Raw genomic sequence first — 17,304 nt, 5'->3', positions numbered from 1 at the left:
GGAGAGGGTTGGGTCCTCAGTCGTTTGTTCTGAGGACTTCCCGACAGGCCAGGTTGCGGGTCCTCCGGCCTGGGCCGTGGTAATCTCGTCCTTATCTCAGAGCATGGGACTGGATCGCAGACAAAATGGCCGCCGAGCTATCCTGAGGCGTAGGTTCTGGCTGCGCCTGAAGGGAAGGCTGCTCTTCCTTGCCATCGTCGTCTTCCTCGGTTATCTCCCGAGGATCTTCCTTACGGGATCGAACCTTCTCGAATTGGACTTCGAGATTCCCCACGGCCTCGGTCAGTTCCTCCTCCGAGGCTGACTCCGAGCTCGAGGAGGCTACGGTGCCCCCACCCCCTCGCTTCTTCCATCATGGAGGCCATGACGATGGGCTGAAAAGAGGATTCCCTCCTTGGCGGCATGGAAACTGGTCCCGGAGGCAGTCTCCGCTGGCGGGGTCTCTGCCGGCTTGGCCAGAGTCGCCGTGATCGCCTCGATAGAGGCCTTTGCCTGCTGGGTAGGGGCCTTCACCACCTTAGGTGCGTCCCGGGCCTTCTCCTTAGGGGGAGGGGCGACGCCTCGCTCCCCCTCTCCTGAGATCGGACGGGGCTTCTCCCGAAGCTTACCCGGTGTCTCGGACTTCCTCTTCCCCGAACCGGAGCGCTGGCTCATGGTTGACGGTCCCGGGGAAGGCGCGGCCTGCCTGGCGACCGAAGAGCCCGACCTTTCGGCGCTCCCGGAGCCAGCGGACTTGCGGCGCTTGGCCTGGTGTTGGGCCCCCGTCGCCGGGGCGCCCGCACAGGACTTAGAAGCCCGCTCGGACCCTTTCTTCTTCTCACCCGTTGAGCCCTTCTCCAACCAGCTGCCGAGACGGGATCGACGGTCCGCTACATGAGTCTTGTCCCCATGAAGACAGTAGAGGCATCGCGAATGTTCGTCCTCCTTAAACACATTCTGCAGCCCGCATCCAGGGCAGCTGCGAAACAGCTTGGGTCCGGGTGACGAACTTGCATCCTGGGCCATCTCGAAGTAGGCTGCAAATCTTCTGGAATCCTCCAAAAGGTTGATTCGACGAAATCTTCACCCTTGAGGGGCGTAGGAAAATCCTGCAACGGGTACCCCGTTAACGGGAGTCGAAACGGTGGAGCTTGAGGCTCGATTAACCGAAAAATGTGAAAATTCACCTGAAAAAGCGCGAAAACGCAGCAAAAGCTCGAGAGCTAAGCACGAGGACTCCCAACACTTGAACGTGTGGTAAAAATCTGAAGATGGCTGCCAGAGACGGGGCTTTGGGAGATGGCAGTCATTGGCTGTGGTCAGTATGACGCAGAGATCAGTGATTGGTTACTACTACGAAAGACAGATCAGAAACGAAACTGATACTGATTTTTTCTTTACCGAGGATTCCCAGCCTGACGACGGGGAATATTCATGAGCATGTGAATCCATGCCAGACCCCATGCTGGAGAAACATGGGACCCAGAGGGAGAATTCAAAATTAAAGACATCTTCCCCAATGGCAAATTCATAACACTTGAGGAATTCGAGGTTGGGATGGGGAGAGATCAGTTGAAAATACTGCAATATCATAGGATGCGAATGGCCTTTAAGGCTAGATGGCCTCTATTCCCCGACGAACCTCCTCCACACCCATGCCGCTTGACTTTGTCCACCCAGGCGGGAGTCAGTATCTCGGGGCTCTACGCAGTTGTGCAAGCAAACGTGCCAATGGTAAACAAGAGTAAAGCCTCCTGGGAAGCTGACCTGGAAATCACCATATCGGACAAGGCGTGGGAAAGATACTGTGGTCTAACCAAGAGGGTATCCATCAATGCAGGCCTCCGCCTGATCCAATTTAAGGTATTAAATAAATTACACTACACACCTGAGAAAAATCGCTAAATTTACACAGAATGGCCCTGACAGCTGCCAGAAATGTGGGAGCGACCATGCGGACTCATTCCACATGTACTGGAGCTGCCCACCCATATACAGATTCTGGGGAGAGGTAGCGACCGTTCTAGCAGAAATGACACTAGTCCCAGCAGACCTAGCACCCCGAAAATACCTATTTGGGGACATAGGGAAGATCTCAGAAGTCACTAGAAGACTATTTAACGTTGCGTGTATAGTGGCTAAAAAATGTATATTACCGAAATTGAAGAGTACACACGCGCCACGCATTAATCATTTTCGTAAAGAACTGGCGTATGTTAATGAGTGTGAGGAACAGTATGTAATATCACTCCCGAGGACAAGCAAACCTAAAGACATTTGGGCTCCGTTCAGAGTATACTTGTGCAAAATGGGGTCCGCTGGTAGCAGCCCGGCAGGGCCTGGAAATGAACCGGCTATGTAAACGTTACGTGTCTTACTGTGTTTCTGTACTTGATAACTAAATTACCAAAATGTATGGAATGCTGTGTTGATGAGGCGACGTGTACCACTATCAATAAATAAAGTTTAAAAAAAATAATTAAGATCCTTAGCCTGTTAATGTTTGGTGCCTGTCGGACTTGTTAACTCTGTTTTTCTCTCTGTATTTTGAACTGTGGGGGCCATGGCCCCCTCAGAAGATGAGTGATTTTGCTCAGTTCAGTTTCTTGAATATTGGGTTTGTTTTCTTTTTACTGAATTTTTCTCAATATTTTATGTCATGTTTTTGTTATACATGGTTTAATAAATAGCTGTAAGGTTTATATATTAAACCAAATGTGAAAACATTTTTTTTTTTTTTTTTTAAAGTAACGGATGCATTTTCTAAGGTACTGCTATTCCTTCTGGGTGGGCTTGGTTCACTCTCCTGTCAAACACTACCATATATAATCAGGGATGCAACGGCTGCTTCTCTACTACTTTCAATGTCCCATACCTTTGGTTCAGTGTATGCTTCCCTCTTCTCGCCACCACCTCTTCTTTTTAGGGTCCCAGAACCTTGGTTCAGGGTATTCTCACCCCCCTTCTTTTTCTGCCACTTCTTTCTTGCAATTTCAGAGTCCCAGCATTTAGGCTTGGGGTATTTCGCCCCCGCCTCTGCACACCTCTACTTCCTCGGGTTCCCCAGTGTCCTCTAACCCTCCCGCATGCCTGTGGCTTCGGTCCAGGAGGACGTACGCCTTCTCCCAGGTTCCTTCTTCAGCCTTAGGACTCAGGCAGCTTACAGCGACTCTGCTTGGTGAGGGAAACCAGAGGGTATTCTCACTCCTAATCCCCTTGGATCCTCTGCACAGGTGGTCAGGGAAATCGCTTTTGGAACCCGACCCTGGGGGGCGGAAAAGCGAGGGAGGATCATCTGGGTGGAAAGTCTTTGGGGAATGCGAGTGGGGTGCCCTTGGGTAAGATATGGTATGCCCCTTTCCTATCGACAACCAACCCTTCCTTAATGTTTATAGGCCGTTATAAGCCAGTACCCCTCATTTCTCTACAATTGACACTTGACAGTACTGGGAAGAAGAAACAACAACTAAGAGCAATGAAGAATATGCTCTTTTACTATTCCAGTACCTGGACTGGGACGATGCCTGCTAAGATCTGTGAAGGTCAGGCATGTCCCCTCAATTGTGGTCGGGCAGGGCTAATTGAACATTCACACCTGCAGCCTGTCAAGGGGCTGCGGGTGTATAAAAGGAGACATACCCAGTGGAGGACGGAGCGACTGGTAAAGCAACAGTAGAAGCAGCAAGGACGGTGCAAGCAGCAGGAGTGGGACGTGAGGCGCTGCCAACCAAGGAGAGACGCGGTCCATGGAAGCGGGGAAGCTGGGACTCCCTGGAGCTGGCAGAGTATGGTGAGGGGAGCCATGCAGGAATGCTGCCCCTTTCCTCATTGCTTGAGGTGCTTGTTCACCGTGCACAAAAACCACTACAGGGGTGTCTGAAGGGAAGGAGCTGGAGCCCTAACCCTAAAACCAGAAGGCTGTGTGATCTGTGCTGCAATAAGAACTGGGAACAGTGCGCAAGTGTATGACAGTGAATACTTTGTATCGGAGTTGTCGGGTGCCCTGAATAAGCACGTTTTCAAAGTTTTGTCAATTGCTGAAGAACGGGAAAAAGCTGGGGATACTTTGTGTTGGAGTGGTCACGTGTAGCAAGAAACACGTTTTCGAAAGTCTCCGAGCACCCGCCAATCCAAATAAATGAAAAGAAACACTAGCTAAAGCGCAATGGAATAATAAGCAATACTAATGATCATTGAATACCGAACTGAATCAGAAATGTGTTACCAATCAGAGATAAGACACTGAATCCAGACAGGGAACAGAACCTTCCATCCAAACAATGTATGGTATATTAAAAGACTGGAATGAATACAACTATAATGAAAAACCAAAACCACAGCAGGGAGAGTTCAAAATTGAACGTGACTTTAAGAAACCTACAAACAAAAGGTGTTGCAGCTTAATTTACAGTGGAACTTTAAAAATTACAAGGAGTACTGATGTCCACTTGTGTGAAAGCTAAACATTAAAATGAACCAATATTCTATACTTGAACTTTGGAACTTTAACAAGGATATCTTGCTTTTGGAACTATATTACTGAAAACTTGGGGAAGGTAACCCCGGGTACCGATTCAGACTATTTCCTCTTTAGTCCACAGAGGGCAATTATGAGACTTTTTGTGGAAATGTTTCATACTTGGGGAAGGGAGATGAAAGGAAGCTGTGAGTTGGAAGAAGTTCAGAACTTTGTGTTAAACACCTTTTTCTTTTTGGTTGCAGACATCCCTACACATTGTATAGATTTAGTTGCGGGGCAGTTATAGGTTTTGGACACGGACAGATTCTTCAGTTGAAATCTTTGACTCAGACTTTCCTTAGTTTTCTTTAGGTATGGAAATCCCACCTAAGTATAGAGCAAGGTAGGCCTTTTTCCTTTAAGTTAATAAAAGTGTTTATTTTGAACTTTGAATCTCTTGTCTGTGTCCTTCATGATGCCTTTGCATTGGTCTGCGGTGGCTAAGTAGCACCAACTTTCCCCTCTGTGAATCGTGTCCCTTTCCACGCCTCAGGATCGCCTGATGTTTCCTGCTAGCGCAGTCCCAGCCAGTTCTTCGGGACCAGCTCCGAAGCTATTGACCTCTTTTCGGGTGTCCTAGCTTTCAAAGTAGCAGCAAACACGGTCCTCTTTCTCAGAGCTCCTCCAGGGAGGACTGATTTCTGCTGTAAGTCCTTCACTTTTTATTTGTTCATCGGACTCAGCCAGATTGAATAGGCTGGACTGCTCACTAAGTTTCTAGGGGGTGCTCTTCTGCACTCAGCACATCTTCCTCAGAGTACTATTCTTCAAGGCCTTCGTTCTTCTCAGTATAAAAAGGAGGACATACTACCTTGTTTGCATACATAGAAGTACTGAGGAAATGAACACTTTGGAGAGGGTGAAGGAGTTGGGATATGTTGCAGATATGTAGTCCTGTTTCCGTTAGTGTTTGTTGTCCTTTGTGTTTTTGTCTGCGCTTTGATGCCTGTGGGCTTAGGCGCACTACAAATCTACAAATAAATAAAAAGAGTGGTATGGATATTCTGAGTCTCTCCTATGGGGTCATTCCCGATCCCATGAGGGTGTTCCCTCCCCATGTGATCCTCCCACGGTACACCATCCCTGAGGAATTATTGGACTGTGGCCGCACCGACCCTAGCCACATGAGAAAGGTTTACCCCCATGGGAGAAGGGACAGCAGTCAAGGATTTGTCAAAGGCCCCAGACTCCATCTTTTGTTAAATGCTTTTCACTTTACTTTTAGATGTCGCTTTTGGGACTTCCAGTGGGTTGGTCCGGCAGCAGACTAAGTAGCTCCTTCACCCTGGACTACCTTCGTGCTCCCGTTCGCCTCTGTGCACGGCATCTCCTGTTGCGGTTCCCTGCCCGCCGGGTCAGCATCATCCCGGGCTTCCTCGGAGAAGGATGGCTCTATGTGCTGGGACGTTGTCCCTGCACTTGCCTGTTCCCAGGACTGTTTGCTTCCAGGTCTCTTTCTATTGCCAGCTGATTAGAGGGAGGGCTAAATTAAACTCCTGGGTTTCCTTCCTCTATTGCAACTACTGTTGGACCAATAGGAAATCAGCAACCATTAGGACTGTTCAATGTGGTTCCAATGGGTAAACTTCATGCTTCTGTACTTCTTCCTTGTCACACTACTGATCTTGCAGTTCTCTTGTGAGTGAATGGAGCTGTTCTTCGTCACAGTACTGGGAAAGGGATCTTCACTCGGGTAATTCCTATTCTTCCTCGTCCCAGTACTTTCTGGGGGACTGTTTGGGTGACAATAACTCATTACCTTATTAGGGAAGGAGTTGTTAGGGTTGCAGGAAGGGGGTCTAGGGTCAGACGATTGGCAGGGCTACAGTGTTCTCAACAGATAGTGATTCCATGGGGGGAAACCGCCCACCAAGAGATCCTCCTGCTGGGATGACTCGGATAGACCCCCTTGGGGTGGTCCCCAAGGGGCACTATTGTTAGCATCATCACCTCCCTGGTCTCATGAGGGGGCTCCGAAGATTTGTTACAGTATCCAAACAGTAGCGTTGTGTGTTTTCTTGGACACAGAATAACAAATTTGGAAGCATTTGAAAATCCATATGGAAATAGCTGATTTAGAGACAGGTTGCCCTTCTCATCTAGTGGCTATGGCAATAAAGATCAGTTTTCCTCAGTGGCTTTGTTTTGTTGAGGTAGTACATAACAGCTCTCCTAACATCTAATGTATGGCAGCTTTTCTCGGCTGAATTATTTGGGTTTTGGAAGAAAGCTGAAAGTTCTTTGGGCTGGTTCACATGGACTTTTGAGGTGCATTTAGGAGAGAAAGGTGGGTGTGTTCTTAGAACCACTTTGTCTTTATGAATATCAACAGATGGATCTTGAACGGAGAGGGCTTGCAATTCACTGACACTTCTTATTAATGTAATGGCTACAAGGAACGCAGTCTTCTAAGTGAGATGTTTAAGACTGGCTTTTATGCATTGGCTTAGAAGGGGAGTTTAGTACAACGTTTAAGTCCCATCAGGGAGCTGGATTGGAAATTGGAGGGAGTGCAATCTTTTAGCCCCTTCCATAAATGCTTTAACCACTAGTACTTTCCACCAGGACACCTTACTTTGAGAGGTGCTGTATGCTGAAAGAGCTGCTAGGTGAACTCTAAGGGAATTACAGGCTAATCCTTAGTCTAACAGATAAAGCAGGTAGTTACCATGTGTGAAAGTGAACAGTCAACAGGGTTGATGCTGCGTGTCCTACACCAAATGACAAAGCGTTACCACCTGCTGAAATAGCAGTGTCTTGTGTTGTGTTTACGTGCCTCCTTCAAGATGTCCATACATCTTTGTGGCAAGTTGAAATGTCCAAACTCAATGACTTCAGGGGGTAAGCTGTAAAGTTTAGCATTTGAGGGCATGGATGGAGTGATGTCTCCTGATGCTGGGCTATCATGTTGTAAGGGCACATTAGTTTGACATGTGAGTGAAGAGACATTTTGAGCGGGTGTGAAAACCATGGCTGTCGTGCCCACATTGGTGCTATAAGGACAAGAGTGATTGGCTCCTGGTGCATCTTGTGGTTTATTTTGTTCAGAAGTGGTGTTGCGGGAAAAGCATATGCAAATCTGCCTGACCAAATCATTCATAGAGCATTCCCTTTCAGAGGATACCTGGATGTGCAGTTTGGGCATTGTGCGTTCTCTTGTGTTGCAAAGAGATCTTTGTCTGGTTGCACCCATTGTGTGAAGATGTTGTGTAAAATATATGTGTATTTGGCACCCGTGGTCTGTGAGCAGTTGTAAACCTTTGGTTAAGTCGTCTGCCAGAGAGTTGTGCTCCCCTGGAACATCTTGAAACAGGAGAAATGTGTTAAGGCAGAAAGACCAGTTCCAAATTCTCTGAGCTAACTTGGACAGACTTTGAGATTGCATCCTACCCTGCTTGTTTATGTAGAACATGGCAGTAGTGTGGTCTGTGAGGACTAGAACTGTATTGTTCGCTAGTTGATGTTGAAAAGCTTGAAGTGCTTTGAAGACTGCCAACAACTCTAGCAGGTTGATGTGTTTTTTTGACATTGACTTTGTCCACATGTCGTGTGCAGTTTGATGGAGATAAACTCCCCACACAGAGAGTGAGGCGTCTGTTGTAAGAGTGGGTTGCAAAAGGGTTTTCCCTTCAAAATGTTTCACTAACCACTCTTGCACTGGACGCGTGTGCAGAAGTGTGTGTGGAACAAGGTATCTGCATGAAGCCATCATCCCAAGAAGGCGTAGGTCTAGCACAGGGTGCATAGTTAAGTCCTTCTTTAGAACTAGGAAGTACACTGAATAGATACCCTTGCTTACCTCGTGAGGTGCGACGAGCTCTACTGCGCCTTTCTGTAGTCAAGAATCAATTTCTGCATGTAGAATTTGTTGATGTCCTTGCAACATCTTCCTGTGTCTTGGTGGATGATGTTGGGGTTTTTCTATAGACTCGATGGGAGCAACCCTTGGACACAGTCGACAGCACCCACGGGTCTGGTGATCCCCTCCCATGTGTGTGTCAATAGAGAAATGCGATCCCCTACCGGGGAGACGAGGGAACCTGAATGAGTGTGTCGTTGTTAAGGGGCTGCGGAGCCTCTAGTGGCTGCAGACCAACCTCTACCCCTTTCGTAACCTCTTTGAAAAATGGACTGATAAGGGGGTTGATTAGGCTTGGCAGGTATACCATGGAGTGGAAGCACCCCTCCTCCCTGACTATAACTCAACTGTGATGTATGTGCCTGTACTTGCCTTGAAAGGAGTGTGGAGTGTTGAAAATGCCACATTGGATATAGGGTTTTTTAGAGATCTGCCCTGGAGTTAGAAGAGTTTCATGCTCTTCCTTAGCATTTTTAAGAGCATCATTGACTGCCTTACCGAATAAGAAAATGGATTCAATGGGGATATTTAGCAGTGTTGCTTAAGTCTCAAGTTTAAACCCTTACTGGCCTAACCAAGAATGATGTTTTCAAAGAGTACTCTCAGCTATGATTCGACAAGCTGTTTTGCGAATTTGTGAACGCAATGGTTCAGGAGCAGCATCAAGTTGGTTGTGGGCAATGTCCCAAAGTGGACTATCGTTGCTGGCTAATGTTGTATTGTTAGTGATGCGTACTTGATAAGTTGCTGATGTTGATACTGGTTTACCCAGAACATATACTTTTTTGCTCTCCTTTTCTGGTGGTGCCTCAGCAGACGGTAATGGAGTGCCCTCCCTTTTCCTTGTGGTGTGGCCACTAGGGAATCTGGTTTTAGCTGTCCTCTAATGTATGGTGGTCAGTAGGCACAAGTTTAAAGGTTTTTCTCAACACTGGGATTGACTGCTCTGGTTAGGGAAGGAGTAGACAATGAAGGCTGGATTTGTTTCGCAACTGAATGAAGTAAAGGAATAAACTTGCCAACAGAGTTCTTTTCCCATAAGAGGTCATTGACAAAATCTGTGACTTGCAGGGCTTCTTGAGAGTATTTTAAAATGATCAGCTGATTTGATGAGCAGATCATTGTATTGAATTTGGTAATGTGTAGGGGAATCTGCAATAGGTTGATACTAATCTTCGGGCGATAGCAACACAAACATCAGGATCATGGTTGTCATTGAATCTTGGGTATACTGATCATCAAATTGACCTTGGTTATCATCAGTGTAAATTTCATCCCTTAAAGCTGACTCATCTTGGTGTTGATCTTGGCTATCACCTGGTATAGAGATAACTTTTGTGGGTTGGACAGAAGATTGCAATCTTTGAGATTTAGCAGGAGGTTCTCCCTCTCCTAAAATCAAAATATTTTGGTTTTAAAGGATTTCTTTCTAGGAAGTTTACAAAACATGAGATTTTATCGAGTTTTTTCAAACTTTGTGTTAGTCCAATACCCTGTACTAGGAGGGTTTTGAAGTCAAAAGCTACAGAATCATCCATAACTTGAAAAATTTGTTGTGAATGTAAAAGCCTCTGAAAGAGGAGACTAAGTAGATGTATATAGTGTGTGTTTCGACGTACCTTGTAAGGACATGGAAACTTGCCTAGAAACAGGTTTGTGATGTGTGCTTTTCGACCTACCGCCAAAGGACGTTGAACATTTATGTTTCGATGCTTGCCATTCAGTACGCAAGTGAACAGAATCTTTATGCGTGGTAGTGGAAGTTGTTTCGCTCGACATCTGTTTAGGATGTTTGTCTTGGTGTGAACCTGAAGACAAGTGTCCAGGGGACAAAAGACAATTCAAGCCAGAATCAGAAGACACTCCCCCCCCCCCCCCCGATACCGCGTGGCCATGCTTTGACACTTTAGTCAACAAATGGCTAGGGGTTGTGTTTTTATTGTGGGAGTCTTTATGTGTGCCTTTGTCCCTGAGTGTGGTCTCCATCACAGGACCACTGGCTTGTTTAGCAGAGACAGACTGGCACGTGGGATTCGGTGTAACCCATAATGTCTTTGGTGTCACTTTGTGCACCCTAGCTGCCTTTCTCTTCCTCAGACTCTTCTGTGCCTCTCGATTTATCTGCGAAAGCCTCGGCCTGCGTGATGTATGCTGCCCAACGTTTAGTCTGTCTGTCTTTTAAAGTTTTGGGTCGAAACAATTTAAAGGACTAACAGCTCTTTTCGGAGTGATCCCTTTGAAGGCAGTGATTGTACACGCGATGCGTGTCCTTCCACGGATACTTATTAGAGGATGGACAGAATTTAAAAGGAGTCATTTCGATGGTTTTTTAAAAGGGGAGTACGACATCGAATGTAAACAGGGGAAGATGAGAAAAGGCATTCTCAGAAATTATTGAAAGTTTGAGAATCCCCCCACTCGCTCTACTTTAACGGGCCGGAGCCTGGTGAAGGCTGAAGCCAGCGAGTCAGTTGAAAAGAATGGTCGCCGAAAAGCTTCAGAAGTTGATGTTCGCCAAAAGCCGCTGAAGAGTTGATAGAGCAATGGTGAAGCAGCGGTATTAAACAAATAACTGTAGATTAATACTTTAATAATGGCGTTAGCCAAGACACGCTGCATATAGCGACTGACCACAATAACGTAAAAAACGATCTAAGAGACCGACACGTGAGAGGGCATGGGTACAGTACATGTCACACTAGGGATAGTATTACCAACCTGCCTAGTGGATGTCCCTTTTCGATCTTTGAAAACAGGTCATGCAATACTCTGACTAACACTAGATGTCAACCTATGCAAAGCATGTGATTCTAAGCAGATCCACAAGCCTCAGAAATATATATATATATTATAGGGTGACCATAGCTGCCCTATAGTTAAGGGGAAACCTATCAGCCATAGGAAAAGCAAACAGTCTATGCTTACCTTTTGAGTCGTAGGGTGGATCAGAACACTGTTTGACATTCCTTTATTAGGGCCAGGGCAGGCCAGGCCCCCCTCACAGAGGGGACTGGGAAGTTTTGCGCATATCCATGTTACAGTTTAAATATATAAAGGGTCAAAAAAGGGTGTGTTTTTCACTTTTCCATTCATTTTCCCATAGGGAAAATGTCAAATTTTTGCTCAAGCGCACAACCCAATCCGCTGGACGGATTTGCGCCAAATAAGAAACAAGTTGGAAATCCTCTTGTTTTGGCGTAAATCTGTTCAAAAGTTTTTTAAACAAGTTTACCTTTAGCGCAGAGCAGGGTGCCCCTGTAGCCAAATGGTTAGTCATATCTCCCACAATTCATTGCCGATTTAAATGTTTTTCAGTTCTGCAAGTCCGCTGTTACGCGATTTGAGAATCAACATTGGAAAGTGCCCTAAAATTATTTCAAGGGTGTAATTTAAGGAATTTAGAGGCCAAAGAGTATGTGGCAGGCTAAGGAGGGATGGTTGGGGGAGGTCTGGGGATAGCAGTTTAATTTTCCCAAGTGTTTTGCTGAGAAGACAAAAAATCAAATTAGTAAATACTCAAACTATGATACACAGATATTGCAATCACTGTGGCCACCAGTTAGGAAAACAATGGCTATTTCAAGTTAATTTAGGAAGGATTTAAAATATATATGCTCTTATTGCTGAACATATTTCAATGACAATGTATATGATGTATAGTTAGTTTACTATGAAAGGCTAGTTTTTTTATGTAAAGTGGTTTGCTTCCAAGGCATTGCTATAAATAAAATATTATTTAAGAACATGAAACGTAAGCACAACCTTAATAAATATCTTTATCAACTAAACCTGGGAAGATGTGCTCACTTGCTTAAGCTGTCCACATCCCGATTTCACCATTTAACCAAAGTGTGTGGGCCTGGGAAAATTATTTAATCGCACTGTGTCTTATCTGCAGCTCTGCAAGTGATCCTGATTCACTTCATAGCTTATGTTAATATATCACGCTATTATGAAGAAAATAAAAAGCCTAATGACTATAGAGTTGCTCCATATATAATAGCGCATTTTAGGTATTTTGCACCGCAATGTTATTTGCCACTTGGCTTACTTATGGAAAACTAAAATCATGGAATGCAATCCTAATACAAGAAATAAGAACAAAAACTTCAAATGGGACATACAAGACCAACCTTTGGTGTGTGTACATCAATCTAAGTATATGGGTGTCTCTATATCCGACACAAAGAATGAAGCACATGCATCCAAATTGACCATTAAGTTAGATATGACCATCTCTCAATCCATGATAATTCAAGCCAAATATGGCAAGTTTTCAATTTTACCAGCTTTGACATACTTGTGACAAAAGATGACCCCTGTTATGGTTCCGGAGAGATGGACATCTTACCAGAAACCTTTTGGACTGGTGTCGAGTCCAAGTATTGGAAACGCATCTTAGGGTTGCCGAAGTGCGCGCCAATATTCTGGATCAGGAATGAAATCGGCCTTACATCTATGTATGAGCGTTATTTGTGGCAGCTAATAGCTTTATGTAGGAAGTGTCTCCTAGCTAAGGGCTCAAATATGCGGATTGGAATCCTCTCTGAACACATTTTATTGTGTAAAGATAGATTTGCTCGTAAATGGCGCATAGAAGCTACTAATGCATTAGCTTAGGCGGATGCTTCAATCGAGGATCTCGTGCAGAACCCCTGTAGATTTAAAAGGAAGCTATTCAAATGGGATTGGATTAGAACAGGGGAAAAGTGCTCATCTTATGACTTTGATGATAATGTTTTTGGGCATAAAAAATATAGCATTGCTGAGCCATATCTAAGCAAATCTCCGTAACTGAGTGATAGATCTGATTTTTGCGAGTCAGATTTAATCTATGGCCCACGAGAGTGGTGCTGGTTAAGCGTAAAAACATTCCTGCTTTTGAACAGTTTTGTAAAGTTAAGACTCAACCCAAGACTCTGCGACACTTACTGTCGGAATGCAGCTGTTTAAGCGACAAGTGTACATTATATTTGAAACCAGCTGCAGAATTTAAAGATTTTACGCCTGATCGATTGTGGCAAATGATTGTGTGTGGTGTGTCTACAACACTTAGACTTGGTACAGTCAGATTTTTAAAAGATTAAAGCTGAATGATTAATAATTTTTCTGATTATATAATTAATGAAGAAATGATTTATTTTTCTGCCCCATTTTATTTATTTTTTCTGGTTTTTATTTCGTTAGGAATTGTATTTATATAGAATTGTTTGTTCTGCTTTCTGTTTGTGTTGTTCTTAAATTTTTATCTTAAAAATATTGTAAAGTTGATGTATTTCAGCTAGAAAAACAAAAAAATAAATATGGCAACTTATTCTAAAGTCACTTCCATGGTGCTCCAGGTAACAAAGACAGATTGATGCTCCTTGCAATGTCCTTTTCTGTGAAGTCGCCTCTGTTGGTGCAATCCATATGCAAATTAGGAGGTTTTCATGTATTGTACCCCAGAGCGCTTGGACAGAGCTTGCATAGATGAGTTTCGTATGTCTTCAAAGACCCTGGATTTTTTGTTTTTGTTGGTGTGTTAAAATGCCACCCTAGAGTAATGTTAACAAAAAAGTAGATTGGGCAGTGGTGGGCGGTTTGGAGAGCAAATGAGATCGTATGGAATTTCGTGCATTGTATTTGGGGCGAAAAGTAGGAGGACAAAGTATGACTTTAGTATGACTTTAGTATGACTTTTTTCGTGGCTCGCAGACACCAACCCCCCCCCCCCCCCCTCCACTCGTGCAATGCTGGATACTCATGTGCAGTTTGTATATGGTTGCGGCAGCCACACGTGCAAGGTTGTACATTACGTATGATGGTTAGACCGGCATTAGATGCCATCAATAAGGCATTTAAAGCTGCACTTAAAATGTGTTGCTAGCACCTGCAAGGCATCCTGCGCGGTAATTGGTGCCAAAGGCCATATGATCACTTGATGTCATTGGTGTCAATGACCACGTGCCATCTTCTTGATGCGATACCAGGATGAATGATTGTCGAGATTATCAATAACAAATACTGTAATATGCGAATTGTAATTATAATTCAAACCTATAGAGACGTTTTCCCGCGCATTCAAACCAGTCCATACATAACAACCCATCGAAAAAAAACAATGAATGCATGAAGTTTTGCTTACGTGGGAGCTGAGAATTCCTGTGTGTGCCTGTTTTGCTAATCGTGTTTACCTGTTAGCCGCTGCGGTTCTAGAAAGGTAGCCGAGCACACTTTACATGCCCACTCGCAGGCATCAGTCTCCAGCGGTTCACATCGCTGCGAGAAACTCATTTGAGAAATACGTCGATGTCCTAGCAAATACAGAAGACAGAATATCAGCAATACAACACTACGAATATATACAAAGTCATGCTGTAGAAGCTTCACCAAATGGGATTTTCCCCAAATGTCCTTCGATTAAACCAAGATATGCGCGAAGCATTTACATAGCCACTAGGTGTCACCATTGGCATACTCTGCATTTCGGATTACAACTATGATGACCATCAAAAAAGTAAGCAGCACTGCCTGCTCAGTATTGATGCGGTCATTTAATGGGGTTAGCTGTTTGATGTAATCATTTGATAAGTAGAAAGCACTGACAGTCACGTGAGGGTGGGTTAATGAATCTACTGCAGAACCCCAGGTGCAACCTGCAAGTCACGGGCTTGAAACCTTGATAGGTGTATGTTAGGGGAGTTTTCCTAAAGTCCCAATTGGAGGTAAGACTTTAGTAAGCTATCCCAGTGGTTTGTAGATCCTTAACTCTTAGTATCAGTCTGTACTGCTGCTGGAACCTTGGTAGAGTGGCAGAGCAGTCAGGCTTATCTTAACGAGGTAGATGTGAGCTGTAGGTAAGTACACTGAAGCTAGTTAGTAAAGCACATCAAAGAACACTTAAACAAACATAAAGGCATATTACAATATAGATTTGTTATATTTAGACAAGAATCACTTTAAATTACTTAATACAATAAACCAAAACACATAGGAATACTTTAGAATATTTTTCAAAGGCCACTGCTTAGTTTGAAGTTACTCGCCGTTACATTTGTTACAGCTTTTGACAGTAATGACAGTTATATGTTATAATCGGCAGTAACGCGCACTCACAAATCTTAGCAGAAATACAGTAAAGACATTTACTCTGCATACACATAAGATAGTGACCTTTGTGAAGGAAAATTGTTTTTTATTGGAACACTTGCAGTTCTTAAGGTTTTAGAGGCAGTTTCTTTTCACAGCAAGTCTTTTAAGGTCTAAAATGCAACCCTAGCTAAAGGTAGTTCGGAGAGGGCTCAAAGTCTTGACAAGCAGCAGAATACTAAAGTTCCTGTGGATACATTTCTGTCTCTAGTCTTTAAGATGCAAGAGGACACAATGAACATTGGAGACCCTGTTAAAGGACTAGCTAAAGGGACACAAGCAACAGCTTGAGTTGGATGCAAGAGGGGGGTACCCTGGGCACCTCTATGCGCACTCCAACCCTCTGGAGCAGCTTCACGGATCAAGGTAAGCAATACCTTTCTCCCCACAGTACCTTAGTTTAGATGAAAATATTGTGGCTGGATTCTCCTCGATGTGGTGCTGGACCTGACCTCCGTATTCCTTGGTCTGATGACGAAAGGCAGGACAGTGGACAGGATCTCTCTGCAGCATGGACGACCTCTGGCAGGGCTTTCAGCAACTTCTCTGGTCACAATGCGGTTTTGGTGCCTTTTCTGCAGCACCAACAAAGGATACGATTTGTCTGGTCGATCTTCTCTACCGAGGGGGTCTGGGAGAGTTGGATCGGATCTCGAGTGTCCTTGAGAGCTCAACACATTTTTGGACGAGTTCAGCCTTTCCACGAAGATGCACTCCGAATGGGGTGCAGGTCGTCTGGTATTTGGGCTCAGCAGCGTTTGAAACCCACAGGACCTCGGGAGATGGCTCAAATCAAAGTTAGTCTTGGGACTGGTTGTTCCCACCAGTCAAAGGGAAAGAGAGTCATCCTCTGTCTCACAGAAAACAGGGTCAGGACAGCAGATGTCGCTTCATGGCGGTGCAAACTGTGTGCAGGCGTCTCTGGTCATTTTCTTCTTCAGTTACTTCAGTTTCCATTGATCGTCTTGCTTTTTACTACAGAAGTCTCACCTTTTATACAGTTCCAGCACACACTCCACTGCAATCTCTCTCAGAAATGTACAGAAAGGACCAGGTGGCTGTCCAATTAGGACAGCCAGACCCCCCAGTGGGAGCTGGCCGTATTCAGGCACTCCGGCAGATAAAGGGCAGGGGAGTGAAAAACTCATCCCCCACTTCCTGCCTGCCCCAAACACCCAAAAGTTCCTGCCAAAGGCAAAACACACATGCGTCTCCCAACCAGGACAGTAGAAGGGATGACAAAGAACAACCACACTAGTAATGGTGAAAAGGTGAAAAAAGAAAAAGCAGCCATCAAATACTTGGGTGACCCTATTGCGTATAACCGAGGCTATTGACATAGCCCTAGGTAGAAAATGCATACAATAGTTGGGAGAACACGGCCACTGCCACCAGCTACAACTAGGAGATTGTCTATGTGACAAAAATAACAGGAGTAGAGAGAAGGGGATACTAAATATCCTTTTGGCACTCCAGATAAGGTGGTGTGTGCCAATCTCTCAGACTATAAAGTTTTAGGAAGAACTGCAGTTACTCTAGGATATTAAGAAGGAGGGAACAAATGGTCCCAGCAACACTGCCCATACCTATGCTTTAGAAGTAATATGGAGTAAAGAAGACTCCATGGGACAGTAAAATACAAAGTAAAGAGTTCAAAAGGACAGAGCCCATAAGAATGAATGAGTGGAAAAAGGCTCCACTCATTCAGGATTAAAGAAAAAGGTCCAGACGTCATTGGGTTACCAGTCATTTGGTCGAAAGCCAAATGGTCGAATGGCCATTTGATCGAAGTAAAATGGTTGAAAAAAAAAGGTCG

General features: G+C 44.7%; 1 protein-coding gene across 5 annotated transcripts in view; it reads right to left on the bottom strand.

The window, feature by feature from the left end:
- Positions 1-17,304, bottom strand: part of PRDM15 (PR/SET domain 15) — a 1,394,990-nt gene that overhangs the window by 1,082,806 nt on the left and 294,880 nt on the right. For all 5 annotated transcript variants that reach the window (XM_069636031.1, XM_069636033.1, XM_069636034.1 and 2 more), the window contains one exon: positions 14,534-14,653. In XM_069636031.1, the coding sequence (XP_069492132.1) occupies positions 14,534-14,653 (120 nt within the window). The remainder of the gene's footprint in view (positions 1-14,533; positions 14,654-17,304) is intronic.

This window comes from Ambystoma mexicanum, chromosome 7p (genome assembly GCF_040938575.1).
Source record: "Ambystoma mexicanum isolate Mex_15411 chromosome 7p, UKY_AmexF1_1, whole genome shotgun sequence".
NCBI classification, from domain to species: domain Eukaryota; kingdom Metazoa; phylum Chordata; class Amphibia; order Caudata; family Ambystomatidae; genus Ambystoma; species Ambystoma mexicanum.
The sequence above is the reverse complement of the archived record's forward strand: the minus strand, read 5'-3'. Positions and strand labels throughout refer to the sequence as shown.